The sequence below is a fragment of the Orycteropus afer genome, unplaced genomic scaffold (assembly GCF_000298275.1).
Source record: "Orycteropus afer afer isolate SDZICR_OR568_19922 unplaced genomic scaffold, OryAfe1.0 scaffold00345, whole genome shotgun sequence".
Lineage (NCBI taxonomy): Eukaryota > Metazoa > Chordata > Mammalia > Tubulidentata > Orycteropodidae > Orycteropus > Orycteropus afer.
In genome coordinates this window covers 2,936,024-2,959,552 of record NW_006921932.1, presented here as the reverse complement: position 1 = coordinate 2,959,552, position 23,529 = coordinate 2,936,024, and the positions used below count along the sequence as shown (strand labels likewise).

The window sequence follows — 23,529 nt, the reverse complement described above, 5'->3', positions numbered from 1 at the left end:
CCCTACTACCTACTTCCCAAGGCAGGAAAATGGGGCTAAATTACAAATCACTAGCATCCAAATATTCATGACATCCAGATACTCCTGTTGTACCACGTTACAATCAGTCTGGATATGTAACATCCTATTGTTTGTTGTCAAATCAATAATAAACAAAATGAACCACCAAACTAAAGTAGATTGATGCATAAGAAAACTTCTCTAGTGGAATTTTCCACTTGGGCCTTTGATATTCCATTTGCTCCATTCAAGGGTAAAGCCAGCAGTCCAAAAATGAGCAGCCAAAGTCAATAAAGCACACAACATAACATTCACAGATTAAGACTCTTTAAGGATTATAAAAATGTAACCAAGGCACAGGATAAAGTAGTATTTAAAACTGGGTACACACAGTTCTCAGGTGATTCAGTGACTCCCAACAGCCCTGGGGCACAAGGGATCCCCAATCCTTTCCTCCCATTTTATAATGCGATCAGTAAAGAAGCAGCAATTATTTCCATACTGTACAACCCAAAGACGCAGCTTTTCTTTACTTACAGCATCATAAGATTTAGACTGTTCTTCATATCTATTACACACATATATATCCAGGGCTTCATCTCAATTTGAAATGATTTTCAAATAATCCATCACTTTAATATATATCTACATGATGGTATTTAGAAAGACAAATTCACCCATAATAGAGAAAAAAGGATCAACATGCCCATCTCAAAAAAGTTTAGCAACCACATATTCTCAGATATAATGTTTACTTATCCATGTTTATGTGTGTAGAGTTCATCTAAGTTACCAACAGGAAAAGAATATTTTAATAAACTGTACCTGAGTTTCTCCTCACACAAACGAGAGAGAAACATCCCTAAAGCGAGGCCCATGTGGATTTGCACGGCTTGAGGCTCATCAGCACTTGGTTTCCCAGGTAACCTGGCAGTCAGCATGTTCAGGATTTCCTCAACCTTCTCTTTGCAAGAGATAATGAAAACTGGCACGAGGAGAGACAAAGCCGTGGCGGCAGCAGAACGGGCAATGGCACTAGCTGTGTTTTCACCAGAATAGGATTTCTAGGACATGCCAAAGAAAGAAAACAGGGGTTTGCCCTTTGTTTAAAACATGAAGGAAACATGCCTGTCACGAAAGCACTATGCAACAATACGAGCTTCTTTTAGACCCACCCCTGCTGGCCAAAAAAATAATTTAAAAAAAAGAAAAACTATTTTTGCAAGTGTTTGTCTATAGTGTAGATTTTCATTCTTTCTGAAATAATTTGCTACTAAACAATCACTAAGTGACTGTTTTAAATTTGAAAAGCAAATTATAATTGTCCTCTTTTTAAAGGGTGCAAATTCCCTCACTATTGAGGCTGGAACAGTTTCAGTGTTCCAAACAGTTTCAATGTTCAAATCCCAAAGTGAATGTACCCACTTAGGAGAAATCAATAGGCCACATTATAAATATAACTCCAGAAAGCCAAGAGTTGTCCAGGAGAGAAAGAAGGAAAAAACAAACAAACAAACAATAAAAAAAAACATACACACACACACACACAAGACTTTTAAGTTTAGCATTAAGGGAAGAGTGTAAGTTTAGTGTGGAGATCTATTGGCAGACCTCCCAAAATTTTTGGTGGGAATGCTTCCCAGTAGATGGATTATTTCCTACACGGGGTTAATTCCTTTTAATTAAAAAGGATGTTGAAACCCTAAAAGCCTCTGGTCACAAAGCAATAACTAACTATTCAAAATGAAATGGAGAGCCTATATGCTCCTTCCTATATGTAATTATGGGAAAAGAAATGAATAACAGCCCTAATAAAATGACAGGGAAGTTGAATATGAACAATTTCTATAAGAATTCCATGTTAGAGAGTGCTACCAGACATTATACAGATTTATAAATATGTCTCAAGTGGAGAAAAAAGGCCATTTGTCATTCCTCACTATTACCCACTTCCAATTTTCAGATACAACGTGAAGGCCATGTTCCTTGCAGTCAAAACACATTAAAAGTGTTTTTAATTCTATGCTCATTTGCTCTCTAAGCTTCAGCACTATAAGGATAAAATCAAACATGTGCTAAGTTATCCTTTAAGTTCATATAGTACTATTATCCTGACAATGCTAGGACACTGAAAATAAAGGAAGTGACTTTTTGAAGTAGGGCTTTGAAGAGTATAATAATGCAAAACCACAAAGGTAAGAGGCAGCCCTGAGCTGGCTAGTAAGGAAATTATTTTTATTGGTTTGCAAGAACTAAGCAGCATTATTAGAAGTCGACAGTATCCTGTCCTGGTGAATGTCTGAACAAGATAGCCATTGCAAAGACCTCCATATAAGCTTCTAAACAGATTTTTCATTCATCATTAAAAAAATAAGAACATCAGGCAGAAAGCAAATCATCATAAAGCAATTACTTTCAAGAGAAAAATCTACTTTCCAGCTTAATTCTGAATCATCTGGTAAGTTATTTTGTGTCATAAAGTATGGCTAAAATCTAGCTGTAGAATCCCCAGATGAATACATACCAGGTCCTCTGAGGGCAGGAGGACAGAGGCATAAACACTGTTGTTGTACAGAGAAGACCTAAGGCAATGGGGTTTCAGGCTAAATTTGTGATCTTAGCAACAGTTCAGGATCTGTGCTATATTTTTATTCAAATCGAGTATAATCCTCTGCCACTCAGCTGATTGTCCCATGATCACTATAATTCTCTAAGCAATGGACAGTGATAGGGTAAAAACTGAAATAATTCCATGTGGATACTAAAATAAAGCATGCATCACAACCAGTAAACGGAAAAGGAAACCTTAAAAAAAAGTGTATTTTCATTTTGCTTCAATCCTTAGTATATAAGCATGAGCAAAGACATGATTAAGTGGTGCTTTTTAAGTATCAACAACAATCTTTCTTTGTATCAACAGAGTTATTTCAGTTTTCAAAACATTCTTACATAAATTATATAATGAGACCCTCACAATCTATGATAAAGTTGGCAAAGCATTAATTTTTACCTTCATTTTAGAGGTAAAAAAATAAGGATGAGAGAAGTTCAGTATCAGGTCAACAGCCACAAAGTTAATAAGGGGTAAAGTAGGGTTACCATCAGCACAGACAGTATAATTCATGACTCTCATTTTATAAACAAGGAAATAAAGGTCCAAAGAGATTAAATGAATTGCTCATGTTCACATAGCCTGAAATGACAAAAGTATGACTACATACACTGTTCAGCCAATGTTCATTCTAATGCAACTGTAGCTCTTAACTGTAACTAAATATTAGAATAGCCTGGAGATCTTTTAAAATGCTGATGTCTAAGGCCCAACTACAACCAAGTAAATCAGAGCTGAGATCACACATAAGTATTTCTCTTTGCCATATACATAAAGTTCCCTAAGGAGCTCTGGTAGCATAGTGCCTAAAGGCACTTGACTGCTAACCAGAAGGCTGGCGGTTCAAACCCACCAGCCAGCCACTCCTCGGAAGGAAGATGGGGCAATCTACTGCCGTAGTGATACTGACTCGGAAACCCAAGGAGGGGTCACTATGAGTCGGGTCCAACTCGCCGGCACATAACAACAACAACAAAGTTCCCCAGGTGATTCTAACGCACAGCCAAGCTAAAAATTATTATATCACAGGAGCTCTGGTAGAGTAGTGCCTAAGGCATTTGACTGCTAACCAGAAGGGTGGAGGTTCACGCTCACCAGCCACTCCTCGGAAGGAAGGTTGGGCAATCTAGTTCCATAGTGATACTGCCTCGGAAACCCAAGGAGGGGTTGCTATGAGTCGGGTCCGACTCGATGGCACATAACAACAACAACATATCATGGAATTTCATGCAAATAATTGGTATGAAATGAGTCAACCTTTGAGTTTTCTGAGCATTTTATTATTACTCTGACTTACGTAATAGAATGAGGAGAAGATTCGTCCTCTGGGTTGATAATGACTATCCACAATGACCAGGAGGGTATCAAGCACCATGGAAACCCACTCTTTCACTGAAAGGAAATTAGGTTGAATCTGCAGACGAAGAAAAACATGAAATGATAATGGAAAAATAGAAACTAAATCTAAACATTATGTGTATAACTCTCTTTTATATTGACTAATAAAGTGTTATTATTAAAGTTACCTTCACATGAGGTGAATGGTTATTTGACAAATACACATTGACACCTGTGCCCCACCAGGAATAAGATTTATCTCTTATACAAGACTTAACAGAGGTAAGAGGATGGGGGCTACAGACCATATTCAAGAGCTCTTCAGAGTTCTCCCAAGTTTAGTGAATTAGAGTGAGGATAATGTGGAGGTTAAAGGGAGAGATGTGCATAGAAAGCCATTTAAATCTTCTGAATTCTATAACTTAATTCACAAAGGAAGCAATAAAGTGACCTACGAAATTTTGATCAACATCTCTAGCATTTCTGTACTATTACCATAAAGACTTCATTTAAGAATCATGACATTTGCCTAGGTATTTGAAAAATTAGGTATGAAAACATAAATGATCTTGAGTTTGGAAAAGAAGAGGAAACAGTAGGTCAAAAAAAAAAAAAAAAAAAACACTCATTAAAGGTAGAATTTGGTTGTGAAAATCATTCATGACCATGGGTGGCAAAGGCAGTTGTTGACAGACATGGGAAAGTGCAGGTGGTGCAAACTATAAAAGGTCAATGTGTGTTGATTCTCTCCTTGGAATTAATTCCCTGAACCAAACAAGGCATTCTTCTTAAGATCTTTAGTTGCTGGTCACACGCAGATCTGAATGAAGTTGAAATACTTCAACTTTACTATAATAATCAGGCCTTGATTTTGTGCTGAGTGACAGCCAAAGGCAAGGTTATCAAGAAAAAAAGCCCCCCCCCCCCTATTTTGGCTGTTCAGCTTCTCAGTGTGTTGTGGTCTATGTTTGACAGCAACAAACAAAAGGGAAAAGATAATAAAGAGCAAGAGAGGATGAAATTCAAAACTCTCAATTAGGCCCCAGTCATTATTGGGGCAAATTACCTGTACAATTTGTACATCAGTTGTTGTTGAGTCAATTCCCACTCTTCACCGTGATCCAATTTGTATTAGAATGCCTTAGGCCTAGGCTCCATAGAGTGTTCAATGGCTGATTTTTTCTGAAGTAGATTGTCAGGCCTTGCACCTCTGGGTAGATTCCAACTGCCAATCTTTAGGTTAGGGGCTTACAGTATAACCATTTATACCATCTAAGGACTTTGTACAACTGGTGGCCTGGCATAAATATCACCAGAGCGAGAGGATACTATCAAAACTCAAAAAAAAAGTTTTGATTTTTGATAGTATCACCTCTGCTCAAGTAGTCCAGGGATCTTTCCGTATATAAAACAATTCTTTAAAAAAATGTTTTCATCTTTCTCATTAAAATAAGATTCTGGATTTAAAATTAAACTTTTCATGTAAAACTAATTATATCCTTACTTCCATGCAATGATCCCTTGAACTCTTCCCCTTTCTGTGTGTAACAGACATTTGTGATTTTTGTTACATAGCACATTTTTCTTGTTTACTAGTAGTAATACCTTTTGGGGAATTCCCCCTCCTGCAGTACTTGAACCTTGGTTAAACCTCAGTCCAGCTGCTTGCCATGAGTTAAGCATGGAACCAGGGGACTCTGAATCTCAAGTGAGTGATGCAAGGACATGAAGTGACTCAAGAAAATCTGTCCCAGTGGAGGGGGTCTGCACCTATCGCTTGGACGTTCCAAATTGTCTTGGTTCCTATTTTTTCCAAACCTTGGTTTTCAACCTTTGCCTTTAATTCCATGAGCTTCCAGATTCCATATCCTTCCAGTTCCTTTTTCACTTAAATGAGTCAGAGTTGTTTTCTTTGCTTGCAACCAAAAAACCCGACCACGGGGGAGAAAAAAAGCCAAGTATAGATGGCCAATAGGATACTCTGAGAGGAGAGAGCCAAGCTGAATAATGTTGAATAAAGTCTCAATTTTTGCTGTAAAAGTATCAAGCCCACAAATGAGGGCTCAAACTCTGTTTGAGAAGAGAGCAGGTAATTTTATTTGAAAACAACTGTCAATCATGTTTTATGTGATTTTACTACTTTCTTTTGTAGGCATGGAAGCAGGTACTCTTATTTAATGAGCCAGCATAAAACTCTCTCTTCAGGACAGTTTACAATACAATAGTTTAATACCATGATGTAGTTGGTGCTGCTGCTACTAATGGTTACTATTTACCGGGTGGTTAGCATCTATTAAACCACTGTACTAACATTTAATTCTTACAATAATCCTGCCTGGTAAGTATCTTTACCCCCATCTTACAGATGGGCAAACAGGCTTTGAAAGGGAAAATTGCCAGCAATTGGCCATAGAATTGAAGCATTAGGATTTAAATACAGGACTCTCCTAGTCCACAGTCTGTTTTTTAACCACCCAGCTATACTGTCTCCAGATAATGACAGCTACCAGATAATGAGACTTAAAGAAAGAATAAATCCATGCCTTTTTATTTTGACTAGAATCAAAGCCTTTTTTTCAAATTTACAATCCCTAACAGAAACAGAGGAGCTCTGGTGGCATAGTGCCTAAGGCACTTGACTGCTAACCAGAAGGCTGGCAGTTCAAACCCACCAGCCACTTCTCAGAAGAAAGGTTGGACAATCTACTTCTGTAGTGATACTGCCTCGGAAACCCAAGGAGGGGTCACTATGAGTTGGATCCGACTTGATGGCAGTGTGTTGCGTTTTGTTTGTTTTGAATTATCTGAAAAAGTACATTGGAAATGAACACTGGCCATCTCACCACATGTGTAATTAACAAATAAATGCCTTGCAAAAATGAATAGGCACTTTGTCATTGACATCTACAATTAAAATGCAAAGTACACATTTTTTTTTCAGTCAGTAAATACTGCTTATTTATCATTTTTTGACAGCAGTGTTCACTTTCAGTAAGCCTAGTTAACCTCCTAAGATTGGTTACCACTGATGTAATCACAAAAAGGCAACCCCTGTTGCATAAAATTGGCACCTTCAAATGGAAATGACCACTTAACTGTGATGGAGAAAGCAAAACAGAAAAGCAGCAAAGAAAAGCCAGGAAGACACCGAGGCTCACAGCATAAAGGCCCATCAAGTCGCATAACCTGATGTTGTAATGACAAAACTGAACCTCCTAAATCCAGGGCCAAGCCATCTAAAACCAGGCTTAAAGAGACTTCTCTACTTTTCAAATGTTATACAACCAAAGCCCAGCTGGTTCAAATCACCCCTAACTCACCTCCAAGGCCCCATCAGAGTCTGAGGAGAGGTTGGCTTCATGTTTGGATGTCACGACAGCAAGGCTGCTTAAGGCTAACAGTGCGTTCCCTTTGACCACTGGGCTGTCCCTGTTCAAAAAGAAAAAAATTGCAAGAAAGGATTTTTGAGGCATTAAACAGGAAAACAGAAGGTACGATTACAGGGAGGGCAGGTGAAGTCAAAGAAGCACTCTCATTCCTTCAGTGAGCCTCATAAACCCAAGTCTATATTTTTGCCTGATGTCAATGGTGTCTTTCCTTCTTCTGACAGCTGTGATAATTTTTAACTCTCCTCTTCCATGTATGGTCATTATGTTTTTTTGTAAGGTAAAAAATCAAGTTTATACATCTAAGTTATTTTTCCCTAAGTTTTCTTTTCATAATTTGAAATTGTATTTCCTAAGTGATCTTCTTCTGGCCACTCTGGCCAATTTAAATTTATTGGCTTGTTCTGAAAACACAACCAAGGACCGTTATGTGGATAACCCCCGAGAACAGAATGCCTCTGGCTTTTCTGAAGCACCAGTGTGTAGAATAGCTTCTAGTGAACCACCTCAGGCACCATTCTTTACTTGCAACTTGACACACTGGCAGCTTTCTCAGTCATTATTTTCCTCTCCTCTCTCAATATGCCAAAGCCAGCAACCACAAAGGCAGTTTATAATACAATTTTAAGACTATAGGTAAGATGTGCAAAAGGCCTATTTTTAGACTATTTGGAATGAAAGTTTCCCTTTTATATCATTCAAATGAAAGTTTTCTAACATTAGCAATAAAGTCTGTTTGACTTTTGAATTTAGTATCGAAAAAACTAAAGTGTATTATAGGAGCTCTGGTAGCATAGTGGCTAAGGCACTTGACTGCTAACCAGAAGGCTGGCAGTTCAAACTCACCAGCCAGTCCTCGGAAGGAAGATGGGGCAATCTACTTCCGTAGTGATGCTGCCTTGGAAACCCAAGGAGGGGTCGCTATGAGTCAGGTCCGACTTGACGGCACATAACAACAACATTTTCATTATGCTCACCAGTTGAAAATGTGCACTTAGAATTATTCCATAATTCCAAACTAATCCTATAGAAGAAAGTCTCAAATGGGCCACTGAAGAGATGCGCTTGGTTTGCTCATTCTGTCACAGCAGAACTCAAGCCATAGGGCATGCATACCATCAGATGGTTCAGTTCTTAGTCCTACGATTATGGGCTCCCATAAATCCAGAGAATGAGCCCTAAAACCTGGACTCAAGATCAGAACCTGAATTCAGTGCATATATCCAAGAACCTCTCCCTACTTACCCCAGTGCAGACACATAGGATAAAGAAGACACCCAGCCCTGCTGCCCATGACAGGCCACCTAGAACCTCTAGGTCCAGGCCACTGTCATGACAGAACATGTGAGTCAGTGTGTATTAAAAAGTTAGTGTATACATTTGTTCTTGCATTTTTGCTCCCATTTGGTAAGAACTGGATTTAGGACTTCCCATTATCAAGTCCTTACATCCATCCATTCGTCCTTTCTTCTTAGCTTCCTTCATACTCCCATAAGGATAGGCACGCAGAGAGGGTAAAGACCTGCACTACACACTTAGCCATTTTGTTCATTCCCCCGTGTGGTGGTTATGTTTGTCAACTTGGTTGGGCCTGGTTGAGTGGCTGGGCAGCTGGTGGTAGTTATTCCCCATGATGAGACTGGCAATCAACTTCATGGTGGGATCTACCACAAGCAGCTGAGTAGCTGCCTTTGGGTATGCGGTCTGCTTCCCATATATAAGCAGCAGCTTTGGGAATGGTCTCTAGCTTATGGCATGCTTGGACACTGTATGTAGCCGTGTCGTTGTTCAGCAGCCTGTCACGCTCTGCCGATGTTGGGACTTACAATGGACTTAAGTTAATGGCCTGCCATGTGGTTTGGTAACATCGGGACTGTGCCTTTTTACTTGTCAACCATGGGCTTCTCGGCAGCAGCCAGCAGCTGTCTGAGTGAAGAAATGCCTCTAGTTCCAGTGGGCCGGAAGCAGGAGGCAGAGCTGGACCCCAAGGCTGAGGGGCTTTCACCCAGCCCCTAGAGCTTTCCACTTTGAACTTAGACTTAAAGCCTCCAAACTGTAAGAGAATAAACTCCTGTTTGTTAAGGCCATCCACATTGTGGTATATTGTTGTCAGAGTGGCACTAGGTAACCACAACACCCCGTTAGCTTCATTTCTTTATGAGGCTTGTCATAAGTTGGTAAGATATCAAAATTTATATTAGGGGCGGTGTGGGGCAGGAAAGAAAAGGGGGAAGAGGTCTTGAGGTCTAAGTGGATGGCTCTAACCTAGGTTATGCTAGAGTTCTGCAGTGAGGATTATCGAGCACCCATATAGCTAATTATGTTGTTGTTGTTGTTACGTGCCGTCGAACTGGACCTGACTCATAGTGACCCCTCCTTGGGTTTCCGAGGCAATATCACTATGGAAGAAGATTGCCCAACCTTCCTCCAAGGAATAGCTGGTGGGTTTGAAATGCCAGCCTTCTGGTTAGCAGGCAAGCGCCTTAGGCACTATGCTACCAGAGTTCCTTCATAGCTAATTATAATCCACCAAAACACAAGGCATTCTTAGAATCCTAGCCAAGGAGCTCTGGTAGCACAATGCCTAAGGCATCTGACTGCTAACCAGAAGGCTAGTGGTTCAAACCCACCAGCCAGTCCACAGAAGCAAGACTGGGCAATCTACCAATTTACCACCTTGGAAACCCAGTGGTGGTCACTATGAATGAGAATTGACTTGATGGCAGTGGGTTTGGTTTTTTTAGTTTAGAGCCCTAGTTGTATAATAATTTAACAAAAAACGAAATTAAATTTTTATTTCCAGTATTACCATGTTCCTTAAATGGCAATATCCTGAGTAGTCCCTAAGGCATTTGATTACTAACCAGAAGGCTGGCAGTTCAAGCCCACTGGCCACTCCTCAGAAGGAAGACTGGGCAATCTACTTCTGTAGAGATACTGCCTCGGAAACCCAAGGAGAGATCACCATGAGTCGAATCAACTCGACGGTAGTGAGTTTGGTTTTTGGATCCTCCTACAAAATGGCTATGAATCCCCAAGGTTAGATTTTTTAAAATGGTTTTAAATTCTCAGTGATCTTGTCACAAGCCAAGTTCTGGAATAATGACTAGAAAGTCAGCTGCAGCTCAGAGAAAATTTTAATAAGAGGATAATAACCTTGCAAAGTGGAGACACACAGGCCAGAGGCAACGAACGCCATGTGTATCTCCCCAAGCCTTACAGGCTAGGGGTTTTTATGGCCATGGGGTACATGATTTCAAAAGACCTTATGCTGGCAGGTATTCTTAAAATCCTGACCCTTTTGCAAAACTCAGGAAGCTGAACAACGTTGTGATAAACTCCTAAGATAGACTTCAACTTCCTTCAGGCTTAGATGCATACACAGTCTTTTTCTAAAATGGAATCTATGTGTTCCAACATGGATTCCAGGACTTCTGTGCAGGTGTATTCTGCCATTTGCTCCTGGTTCGTGTCTTGGTTTTGTCTTGGATCATCCATCTTAGTTCATCAGGCAGTAAAGGAGGGCAGAGATGCACAGGCTCCTAAACTGGTTAACACTGGCTAGAGGACATCTCAAGAATGGCCTGTTATCAGGAAATGCCATATAAGTAGTACATTTATATTTGCATTATTTCTTCTACAGTGATCCTTCCTTAGCTCAGGACCTGAGGAATGTGATTGCCCTGTCATGTGAGCTGTTCCCATCTTGGTTTTATGATGTTAGGAATGTGGTTGCAGGGGCAGGATTCTTATGTGATTATGGCTACAAGTAGTAGAATAAGGCAATGTTTACATTGAACAAGATTAATATGGAGCTCAGGTTATGAAATCAGAACACATATTCATCTCCCAGAAATTCTAATCTGCCTATACTACCACAATCTGAGAATTAGGTCCCAGGTTTATTCACTCTGTAGAGAAGCATTTACATGGTCACCAGTAATCTAGTATCAAATCATGAAAAATAAGAAAATTAGACAAGATGATATAAAAATACCTTTCTAACCCTAAAAATTTAAAAGAAAAGTTAGTCACAATATTAAAATGATTTTACTTCCGGAGTTTCCCTGATTATGAAATATCTGAGTGTGCAATTATTCTTGTCAAATGGAGAAAAATGTATTTAAATACACTCTTAATTAGACTTTTGGTTTCAGAATTAATAAGAATGTGGATTAATTAATTAATTAATCTTTAAAGAGAAAAATTAGTCTACAGTCCACACACTGCATGCCTTGGCTAAGCTACACATTTCAGAAAAGAAGGAAGAGATGGGACAATCTACTTCTCTAAAGATTTACTGCCTTACAAATCCAAAGGGAGTCACTATGAGTGGGAACCAACTTCACGGCCATGAGTTTGGTTTGGTTTGGACTGCCACTGGGGCCAAGCTCACCTCTGCATTCCTTATATGTCAAGCACAATGCCTTAAGAAGGGAAGACACTCAATACCTACGTAGGGAAACAAATTCAAGGAGGAGCTGGCCAGATGAAAATCTACAACTAGTGCAGTAAAAATGCATCATCTTGATCAAATAACTGTCCCCTCCTACTCAGACAAGGAGCTCTGGTTGTGCAGTACCCAAGGCAGATGACTGCTAACCAGATGGCTGGCGATTCAAACCCACCAGCAGCTCTGTGGAAGGAAGGTAGGGCAATCTAGTTTTGCAAAGATTTACCACCTCAGAAACCCAACAGGATTGCTATGAGTTGGAATCCACTTGATGGCAGTGAGTTTGGTTTTTTGGTTTGGTAACTAGTCACACAATAGTGAGTAAGTTACATGATAACAAGTCAGTATCAATACAGTATTTATCTAGGCAGCATCACAGACATTTTAATTAAATTGTTCTTTGAAACAAAGTGATATTACCTTATTAAAAAAGCACAAAAAGAAGGATGAGCTACAATGATGCTTTCTTAGGGACAAAGTATTAGATTATATATTAGTAAAGTGACCAAACTCTGGAGATTTTTATTTTCAAGTTCAAATTTATTTAATTAATATCAATGAAAATACATTTACATCAATCATCATGTTTTAGCCATGTTCTGATCCTGAGTTCTGTCCTTGATGACTTAAAATGCTCTCAAATGAAGAAATCAGTCTAACCTGTGACCGGTGTTTTACTTCCTGCATTTTATTTATGGCTTTGGCCAAACAAGCCCTAACTCAGTTACTAACTCACTGCCCTTGAGTTGATCCGGACTCATAGTGACCCCCTCCTTGGGTTTCCAATCTCTATGGAAGTAGATTGCCCAACCTTCCAGAATTCTGAGGAGTGACTGGTGGGTTTGAACCACCAGCACTCTGGTTAGCAGTGAAATGCCTTAGGCACTATGCCACCTGAGCTCCCATTAAATCAGCTCCTGGCAGCCCTGGTACAAGGAACAGAAAGCTAAGCTGGTAGCAAGTAGTGGTGGCCACATCACATGGCTGAAGGAAGCTAAAGGGAAGAAGCAGAGAAGGCAGCAAGCAGAGTGACTTCCACTCCCTGCTCTATCATGAATCTCTCAGCCTCTGCACCTTATATATCTCCTATTCACTTGTTGTCATGCTGAGTATTGTCAGGATCATCTTAGATAAGGTCTATAAAATACTTTGAAATTTTTAATGAAAAGGTAACACCATGAGAACATCGATTATTTTTACTCAGTACCATTGAGAATGTGAACACAATCTCCTGAGGTATCAGTCATGAAGTGATGCTTTGCAAATCTGATGATTAAGGTTTCACTGAAATGAAATTCTAGAGTGAAAAAGGTAAATGCTACTAGAAAGGCAAAATTACAGTTTAACAGAAAGCTGCTAGTTTCTTCAGCATTCAAATCTTTTGTTGCAAATGCCAGAGGGCACTGTCATAATAGGATTTAAGTAGACTCCATAATAGAACAAATTCTGAAAGGTAAAGGTCAAAGACAGCTCACCCTCCCAATGCCCCCCCTCCAATATGCAGATGAATGCTCTCCTACTGTGTCTGCAATTCACCAAATTGGATAAGCAAACACACATGAGTCCCTATCCAAGACTCTCTGTACTTTAGTTTTCATTTTGTCAACAGATCTATTTCTCAGTGCCTCCTACCAAACTGAGTACTAGAGGATTACCACTTCAATTTCCCTATATTCAAAAGACATGAGACTGATTAGTGACCATGTAGTAGGATCAGACTTGACAGTGATAAGCTTGCTTAAGAAAGTACTGGTAGAAAGCTAACTCTAAGGTAAACCATGATTCGTTCCTGCTTTTCTTAAGCTGTAACCTATTTAATGACAGACCTTTCTGGGAACGGGAGGGTTTTAACTATATTGCAATGAAACATTTCTTGATAATATGGACTTTCAAGGGAGCTCTGGTGGCATAGTGCCGTAGGCACTTAACTTCTAACCAGAAGGTTGGCGGTTTAATCCCACCAGCCACTCCTCGAAAGGAGATTGGGCAATATACTTCGATAGTAGCGATACTGCCTCGGAAACCCAAGGAGGGGTGACTATGAGTCACACATAACAACAACAACATGGACTTCAATACACATGAAATCCTCTAGGTCAAGATAAGAAGAAATGAAGTCAGCAGTTAAAGATGATGGTGGAAGGGAAAAGTATACATAAACTGACATGTAACTTACTGCCAGGGACAACTAGTCAGCTTGATAACAAAGAGATTGTTCAATTAAGTTCATTAGGGCATAATTTTCTTAGAACTGATTTAAGGTAAATTAAAATTCTTGAGGCACTGACTTATGTATTTTTATTAAATATAAAAGTATGACTGAAATTTTTTTATCACATGTTCACAATATATTTAAGTATTTAAAAATTTAATTTTTAGATACCTAGGTCTTGTTGTTGTTGTTGTTGTTATGTGCCATCAAGTCAGACCCGACTCATAGTCTTAGTAACATGAAAGGAATGAAATGAAGTTCTACTCCTATTTATTTGTTGTTTCACATCTGAGATTTAATAATCTATTTGTAGAATTCACATGACGCATATTACCAAAGGTATCTTTATCTTTTTTTCCTGAACTAAGTTACATCTGCTTTAAATCTAAGCCAAAGCTGCTGGCATTTTGTTAGGTATACAGCAAGGCTTCAAGCTAAGTGACTTTTCTTCTTTTTTCAAATTGTGATCTGGGTGAAAGTTTACGGAATGAATTCATTTTCCATACAACAGTTCACACACATTTTGTTTCATGGCATTGACTGCAATGCCTATAATATAACAGCTCTCTTCCCACTTCCTCCCTCTGTTTACCCTTTCCCTTTGTCCTTCTTTCCTATGGCTTCCTGCTCTCTATCTCCCTGTGAAAATATGCCCTTCTGGTTTCCCATGGTTGATTGTTCTAAGGAGCGTACCTACCTGTTATAAATATTTACCTTATACAACTGTCTGTTGTATGGCTGGAAGCCACTGGACTAGTTTAATTCCAGGCCCAAAGGATCACTTGGGGGCCACAGTCTCAGGGGTTTCACCAGTTTCTATCAGACCAGTAAGGCTAGTCTCTTTTAATAATTTTGAGTTTAGTTCCACATTTTTCTCCCACTTTATCCAGGATCTCCTATTCTGATCCCTTTCCCAGTAGTTGACAGTAATAGCTGGGCATCATCTAGTTCTTCTGGTCTCAGGGTCATGTAGGCTGAGGTTCACATAGTCCACTAGACCCTTTGACTAACTGTTTCCATGTGCCTTTGGTTTTCTTTATTCTTCTTTGTTCCAAAGAAGGAGAGACGACTTGTTGCATTTTAGATGGCTGCTTGTAAGCTTTTAAGACCTGAGTCACTACTCACCAAAGTAGCATATAGAACAATGTTTTTGTGTAGTATATTATGTCAATTGAGCTCAATGTCCCCTATGACCATGGTCTTGAGCCTGTGGACCTAGTCACTCAAGGCCTCAGGGTATTTGGCTATGGCTAAGAAATCATCATAACTTTGTCCTACTAGCTATATTATATATATGGACATTCTTACAGCACAAATACATATGTAGAAATACCATTTGTCAAACCTATATATGTTGTTGTTGTTGTTATGTGCCATTGAGTCGGACCCGACTCATAGCGATCCCCTCCTTGGGTTTCCAAGGCACTATCACTATGGAAGTAGATTGCCCAATCTTCCTTCTGAGGACTGGCTGGTGGGTTTGAACCACCAGCCTTCTGGTTATAAGTCAAGTGCCTTAGGGACTATGCTACCAGAGCTCCTAAACTTACATATAGTCACGGATATATTCCCTTTTGCCTAGACATACCTGATCATTTAACCCGTCTACCTATGTTTCTAGATTAATCTTTGTTATTACTGGAAATGCAGTATTATGTATGTAAAAGTGTTTATCTTTATTGTCTATACCTGTTGTGTACTGCTCTGTGTCTTCCTTTTCCTTAGTGTTATTGTGTTGGTCACTTGCTTTTAGTATATTGTCATTTCCTTCACCCAAATCACTACTTTTTTCAATAATTTTACATTCCCTTCCCCCCCATCCCTGGTAACCAACAAAGAAAGTTCCCTTCCACATGTAAACCTTTCCTTGATTATTTACAATAGTAGACTAATACAGTATTTGTCCTTCTGTGATTGATATATTTCACTTAGCAAATGTTCTCCAAGTTCATACACGTAATGAGGTGTTCACAGATTCTACGTTATTCTCTAGTGTTCCATAGTATTACATCATGTGTATGTATCATAGTTTGTTTACCCATTGATAGGCACTTAGGTTGTTTCCATTTCTTTGCTATTGTGAATAGTGCTGCAATGAACATGGGTATGCATGTAACTATTCATGTCCTGGCTCTCACTTCTTTAGGATATATGTCTACTAATAGGATTGCTGGATCAAATAGTATTTCTATTTCCAACTTTTTAAGGAACTGTCACACTGTTTTACATAGTAGTTGTATCATTTTACAGTCCCACCAGCAGTGTATGAGAGTCTCAATCTCTCCAAATCCTCACCAGCATTTGTTATTTTCTGTCTTGTTCAACTTTGCTATTATTGCTGGGATAAGATGGTATTTCATTGTTGTTTTGATTTGCTTCTCTCTAATCACTTATGATCATGAGCATTTCTTTCAAATGTTTGTTGACTGCCTGAATATCTTCTTTGATGAATTGTCTATTCATGTCTTCTGTCCACTTTTTAATTGGATTGTTTGTCTTTTTGATGTTGAGGTTTTGGAGTTAAGCTCAGTGACTCTTGATGTAAAAATTACATGTTTTTACCAGTTTCTTTGTATTTTCACAAAAAGACATAACAAAAACGAACTTAGTATGGGAAAGGATAAAAAGTGATTTTTGAAAAATCATTGAAAAGTACTTCAAACTCCTTAAAGTTATGATTGGTAGTGTAGTGCCTAAGGCACTTGACTGCTAACCAGAAGGCTCGCGGTTCAAACCCACCAGCCACTCCTCAGAAGGAAGATGGGGGCAATCTACTTCCATAGTGATACTGCCTCGGAAACCCAAGGAGGGGTCGGCTATGAGTCGGGTCCGACTCCATGGCATATAACAACAACAACAACAAAGTTATTAAGGAGCTTTGGTGGGACAGTGCTTAAGGCATCTGACTGCTAACCAGATGGTTGGTTAGCTATGGGAAGATGGGGCATTCTACTTCTGTAAAGATTTACCACCATGGAAACCCAATGGGGGTTTCTGTAAGTCAGAATTGACTCATTGGCAGTGGGTTTTTACCTTCTAGGGAAAAACAAAAAGTTCATAAACAAATTTTGGTAAGAGAATAAAAGAATCTTACTTTGTGGCTGCCTTGGTGATCTCATCAGTCAACATGTCTCGGATCCTGAAAAGAAGATGGAAAATAGGTATCAGTGTTTATGTGATAGCAAGAATGTGATCTTTTCTTTTATCCAATCAATTAATAAGAACCTTCTAGTAGTGACTTCAGATCTTAAAACTACACATGTAGAATTTCAGATTAACGTGAAAAGAGCTGTACTTTCAGTTTCAGGGCTTTACTTCAAAGAAAGCTTCATTTTTTTTTCTTCTGAGGTGGAGATGAGGAAGGAGGTGAAAGTAGCTGAGGAGAAGTATAGGCAGTGTTGTAACAGTACCTTCTCTTGAACTGAGTAGTGGGTATACAAATCCAAACCCACAGCTATCAAGTCGATTCCAACTCACAGTGACCCCCCATAGGGTTTCCAAGGTTATAAATCTTTATAGAAGTAGACTGCCTCATCTTTCTCCCATGGAGCAGCTGGAAGGTTTGAATCACCGACCTTTTGATTAGCAGCCCAATGCCATAGCACCACTAGAGTTCCTTGGTGGATATACAAACAAATGTCCTTTATATTGTTCTCTATCTGTTTGTTGCATAACAGCACACCAGAAAATAACTTTACTATTTCAAAACTGTAGATACGGAATAGTCATTATGTGTGTATATAAAATAAAATTAATAAAATTTGGTTACATAATCACACTGAAGTTAAAAGAGAATTATACTTGTGGGTACGAAGTAAGGGATGCTTGGTTCAAATCATCACAGATCATATATATATATATTTTTAAATATAGGAACTTTGAGATAAAATGAAAAATAACCACTGGCTGGCAATTTGCATTTTGAAGTGAATTCCACTTTTCACTTCAAACATTTTCACCATATGCTTTAAATTTATAAATTCAATTTTTATAAATATTATAATATTTTTTGCATTCAAATATAAACTATATTTTCATTCATAAATATTTGCATTCAAAATATAACACAATCTTAGCTACCCAGTACTCTTTGAGAATTAAGAGTGAAAATTTTACAATTGTTGAAAACTGCTATGACAGACCTTATACTTGTATTTTAAAAAACCATTTCACAATATATTTCACCTTCTTAAATGGAGTATAGTGAAATTAATGTAATCTTCTATTGGTCAACATGGAATATTTAACGATGATGACCTGTCTTTAGTTTCATCTAAGGCCAAACCTTCCACTGTGAAACTTTTCTTTCTTCACCTATTCTGTTTCTCTGCTGCATCACCAATTTCCCTTCTTTACTTGTATTTCATTTCTCTTAGCATGTGAACAAGTTGCAATATCTACCATCTTAGAAAGAAGAAAGCTCTTCAGCTATTGCCCCTTTTCTCTGCTTCTCATTCATCCAAACCAAACCTATTACCCTTGAGTTAATTCTGACTCAAGGTAATCCCTATGTTATGCAGTAGAACTGCTTGCTCCATAGGGTTTTCATGACTATAATCTTGGCCTTTCTTTCTCAATACCACTGGCTGGGTTCAAATGCCCAACTTTTATGTTAGTAGTCCAGCAAAAATCAACCTTAAGGCATCTGACTGCTAACCAGAAGGCTGGAAGTTCAAACCCACCAGCCATTCCTCTGGAAGGAAGATTGGGCAATCTACTTCTGTGTGATACCGCCTCGGAGACCCAAGAAGGGGTTTCTGTGAGTCAGATCTGACTCGATGGCAGTGAGTTGGTTTTTTTGGTTTATACATCAAAACTCCTGAAAGAGTAGTCTACACTTGACCATTCCAGTTCCACCCCTTCCACTCTCTCTAGAGCCTTCTACAGTTTGGCTTTTGTGCCCGTAACTACACCAAAACAGCTTCTGTCAAGTGGTGAAATATAATGTTCAATCTGTCTATATCTTTTGTAGCCTTACAGCAGAATTTGACACAATTGATCATTCCTCTCTTGAGATACTTTTTTTCTGTCAGCTTTTTGTACTCTACTCTCTCTTAGTTCTCTTCCTACCTTAATCACTAATGTTCTGTCTAGGAGCGATGGTAGCATAGTGCCTAAGGCACTTGGCTGCTAACCAGAAGGCTGGTGGTTCAAATCCACCAGCCACTCCTCAGAAGGAAGACTGGGCAATCTATTTCCATAGTGATACTGCCTTGGAAACCCATGGAGGGGTCGCTATGAGTTGGATCCGACTTGATGGTAGCGAGTATGGTTTTTTTTTTTGGGTCAGTGATATGAGGGTGTCGATCCTACAATTAATGGCCACAAGCAAGATGAGCTATTTTAAAATCTGCTTTTTATCAGTGGTTTACATTTACTGCATTGTTAGCAGACTTCCCTATGTCCCTAGTCACTGAAATGATCACAACTCTGTTTTATGAATTTAAGACATCTAACATGCCACTGATTAAAAAACTTTAAAACCAGATACATAAACACAAATCAAATAAACCAGCTCTGAGAAAAGGTCTAAACTCTAGAGGACAGAAAAAAAAAAAAAAGTTGTTTTTTTTTTAAACAGCAGGTATGAGTCTGGATTTGGGGGCAGTGTTCCAATTAAGTGCTAACTAAAGTGTTGACTTCAAGACAGCTTTTCATTTACTGCAAGTTTAATAGTGATTACCTAGCTCTATCTTTTTCTTAAGGAAATTCTAGGGACCTACCCTCTTTATAGGAGCTCGGTGGCACAGTGCCTAAAGCATTTATTTGACTGCTCACCAGAAGGTTGGTGTTTCAAACCCACCACCCATTCCAAGGAAGGAAGACTGGGCAATCTACTTCCATAGAGATACCATCTCGGAAACCCAAGAAGGGGTCACTAGGAGTCTTGACGGCAGTGAGTGAGACGTTTATACTCACACACCATGAACACCATGAGTTTCACACCTGGGACATAAATACATATAACACTATATAAATTCTGAAGAGGAGTCCTTGATGATGCAAATGGTTCAATGTCTACTGAGCAAAAGGGTGGCAGCTGTAAGAAAAGCCTAACAATCTGATTCTGAAAGGTCATGGTTGTTGAAAGCCCTATGGAGCACAGCTCTACTCTGACACACATGGGATCGTCATGTGTCAGAACTGATTCGAAGGCAACTGGTAAAGTCTGGAGAGTATAAGAAATATACCAATATACCAAATGGCCAAATTATTACTTTCATATGATGAAATTAAAACTATATGCAAAGGATAATATTAAATAAGAACAAAACTGAAACACTTCATCTCTAATCATAAATAAAATGTTCAAAGACTTATAGTTAGAAAACCAAAGGAGAAAAACATAATTGACATTTCTCAAGCTGAAAGAACTGAAGAAAAACTTCAAGCCTCAAGTTGCAATATTGAAGGATTATATGGGCAAAATACTGAACTATGCAGGAAGCATCACAAGATGATGGAAGGAATACACAGAGTCACTGTACCAAAAAGAGTTGGTCAACATTGACCATTTTAGGAGGTAGCCTATGATCAAGAAGCACTGGTATAGAGGGAAGAATTTCAAGCTGCACTGAAGGCATTGGCAAAAAAAATCAAGCCTCCAAGAATTGACAGAAGATCAAATGAGATGTTCCAAGAAATGAATGCAATGCTGGAAGCACCACACTCATCTCTGCTAAGAAATTTAGAAGCCAGCTACCCAGTCAACCAACTAAAAGAAATTCATACCTGTGCCCATTCCAAACAAAGGTGATCCAAAAGAATGTGGAAATTATCAAACAATATCATTAATATCACCAAACCAAAAACCAAATTCACTGCTGTTGAGTTGGATCTGACTCACAGTGACCCCTCCTTGGGTTTCTGAGGCAATGTCACTATAGAAATAGATTGCCCCATCTTCCTTCTGAGAAATGGCTGGTGCATTTGAACCACCAGCCTTTCGGCTAGCAGCCAAATGCCTTAGGCACTATGCCACCATAGCTCCTCATTTACATCACACCCAAGTAAAATTTTGCTGAGGATAATTAAAAAATGACTGCATTGAATGGGAAATGCCAGAGATTCAATCTGGACTCAAAAAAAGACATGGAATGAGGAACATCCTTGAAGATGTCAGATGGATTATGGCTGAAAACAGAGAATACTAGAAAGATGTTTACCTGTGTTGAATTGACTACACAAAGACGTTCAACTGTGTGGATCGTAACAAATTGTAGATAATACTGCAAAGAATGGGAATTCCAGAGCACTTAATTGTGCTCATCTGCAATCTGTACACATAACAAGAGGCAGTCATTCAAACGTAACAAGGGCTACTACATGGTTTAAAACTAGGAAATGTGTGCATCAGGGTTGTATCCTTTCATCATACTCAATCTGTATGCTGAGCAAGCAATTCAAGACGCTGGACTATATGAAGAAGAACACGGCATCAGGATTAAAGGAAGATTCATTAATAACCTGAGATGTGCAGAAGATACAACCTTGCTTGCTGAAAGCAAGGAGGACTTGAAGCACTTACTGATGAAGACCAAAGACTACAGCTTTCAGTATGGATTACACTTCAACATAAAGAAAACAAAAATCTTCACAAATAGATCAATAAGGAAAATCATGATAAATGGAGAAAAGATTGACACTTTCAGGGTTTCATTTTACTTGGATCCACAATCAATGCCCATGGAAGCAGCAGTCAAGAAATCAAACAATATATTGCACTGGGAAAATCTGCAGCAAAAGACCTCTTTAAAATGTTTAAAAGCAAAGATGTCACTTTGAGGACTAAGGTGTGCCTGACTTGAGCTATGATATTTTCAACTGCTTCCTATGTATGCAAGAGCTGGACAATGAATAAGGAAGACAGAAGAATTGATGCCTTTGAATTTATGGTGTTGGAGAAGAATATCAAATATACTATGGACTGGAAGAAGAAAGAACAAATCTGTCTTTGAAGAAGTACAGCCAGAAATGTTCCTTAGAAGCAAGGATGGTGACTCATATTCTTGCATACTCTGGACAAGTTATCAGGAGGGACCAGTCCCTGGAGAAGTCAAGTATGCTTCTTGAAAGCAGAAAGTCAATGAAAAAAGAGAAGACCTTCAACAAGATGGACTGACACACTGGCTGAAACAATGGACTTAAACATAATGATTGTGAGGATGGTGCAGGACTGGGCAGTGTTTCATTCTGTTGTACATAGGGCTCCTATGAGCAGGAACCAACTGGATGGCACCTAAGAACAATGATCTTAAATCCAGCACCATAACATTTTACATTATATTGCTGTGCTTTTTTGTTTTATAAACTGGGAAATCAAACTTAAGATAGAAATAAACACACAAACACACACATGTATATATAACCTTTACTTTAGCATTTCTAAGTATGCCAATTTTTAGTAAGTATAAATTAAGAAACAGTAACCTCTGAACAAATTTTTAGATGAAAGCAACCTGTGGACATGGGCAATTCTATTTAGATTCTTGGCACTTTACTTACATTTAGGATGCTGTAACATTAACAAGGTATTCTTTCCATGCCATGTAACAATTTGGATTGCTTTTAATGTGCCAGCATTTATACATTTCTAGATAATATAGTGGGAATTTATTATAGAGTTTTTGCCAAAGATTAAGCCCTGACATGGTAAAGTTGCTCCTAATAGTGAAAATGTCTTGGGATGGGAGGTCAGGGGAGGTGGGGAAGGGTGTGATTCCTTGACTAAATGTGATGTAGGAGGGCAATGACTCAAAAGAGAAAAAGAGAATTTTTCTTCCAAAAGTATATAAAATAATCAGTTACAAGGGAAGAAAAGGAGGAAAAGTAAATCCTTTGCATATCTAATCCACACTGCTTTAGGGAACGATAAAAAACACTTAAGATTTATGAATAAATCTCTCTTATAATTTTATCTGAGGAGTGGGTGGCAAATACACCTATCAGATTGTCTGTCTTTTCTTTTTCAAGTTCATAGAGAAGTTAAAACTCCCAACTTAAAGCCTTTAAAATAATACATTCTTTCATGGTTCACTTCCTGTGACAAATAATGAGCAGTACAATGCCACTCCCTTACCAGAGCCAGGCTGTGCTTTTCTTGTACTGCACCTCCTCAGGTCCTTCTTTTCCGTGTTTTAACTGTAACTCCAGCTCTGCTATTCTTCCCTGCAAAACACAGCATACGTCAACTTGCAAACTCTGTGGTTGAAAATTTCTTGGGAAAACACTTAGATAAAATGTGCATTCTTTCCCAACTGGCCTTTAGTGTCCTGGATAGGAACAGTTTGAAAGGACATAATCACATCACAGCTCAGGTACGTCTATATTCACCAAAGAGGTCTGTTCTGGAAGAACTGCATATTCAGCAACCACAGTGCAGAGGACTTCACTCTGGGATATCTGTTTAAGCAGATTTCAATACTATAAGCCCCATTAAAAAAAATCCCCTAAGGTAATTGTGTTAGATTGGGTTCTCTAGAGAAACACAAAAACCAGCAAAGTGTATATATATATATATATATATATA

The 23,529-nt window shown here is 38.7% G+C and overlaps 1 protein-coding gene across 1 annotated transcript in view; it reads right to left on the bottom strand.

The window, feature by feature from the left end:
• FOCAD (focadhesin) overlaps nucleotides 1–23,529 on the bottom strand; it is a 502,178-nt gene that overhangs the window by 92,966 nt on the left and 385,683 nt on the right. The window contains exons 22-26 of the mRNA XM_007952545.2: nucleotides 23,080–23,168; nucleotides 17,095–17,139; nucleotides 7,270–7,378; nucleotides 3,909–4,025; nucleotides 826–1,064 (exon numbers count right to left, since the gene is read on the bottom strand). Of these exons, the coding sequence (XP_007950736.1) occupies nucleotides 826–1,064; nucleotides 3,909–4,025; nucleotides 7,270–7,378; nucleotides 17,095–17,139; nucleotides 23,080–23,168 (599 nt within the window). The remainder of the gene's footprint in view (nucleotides 1–825; nucleotides 1,065–3,908; nucleotides 4,026–7,269; nucleotides 7,379–17,094; nucleotides 17,140–23,079; nucleotides 23,169–23,529) is intronic.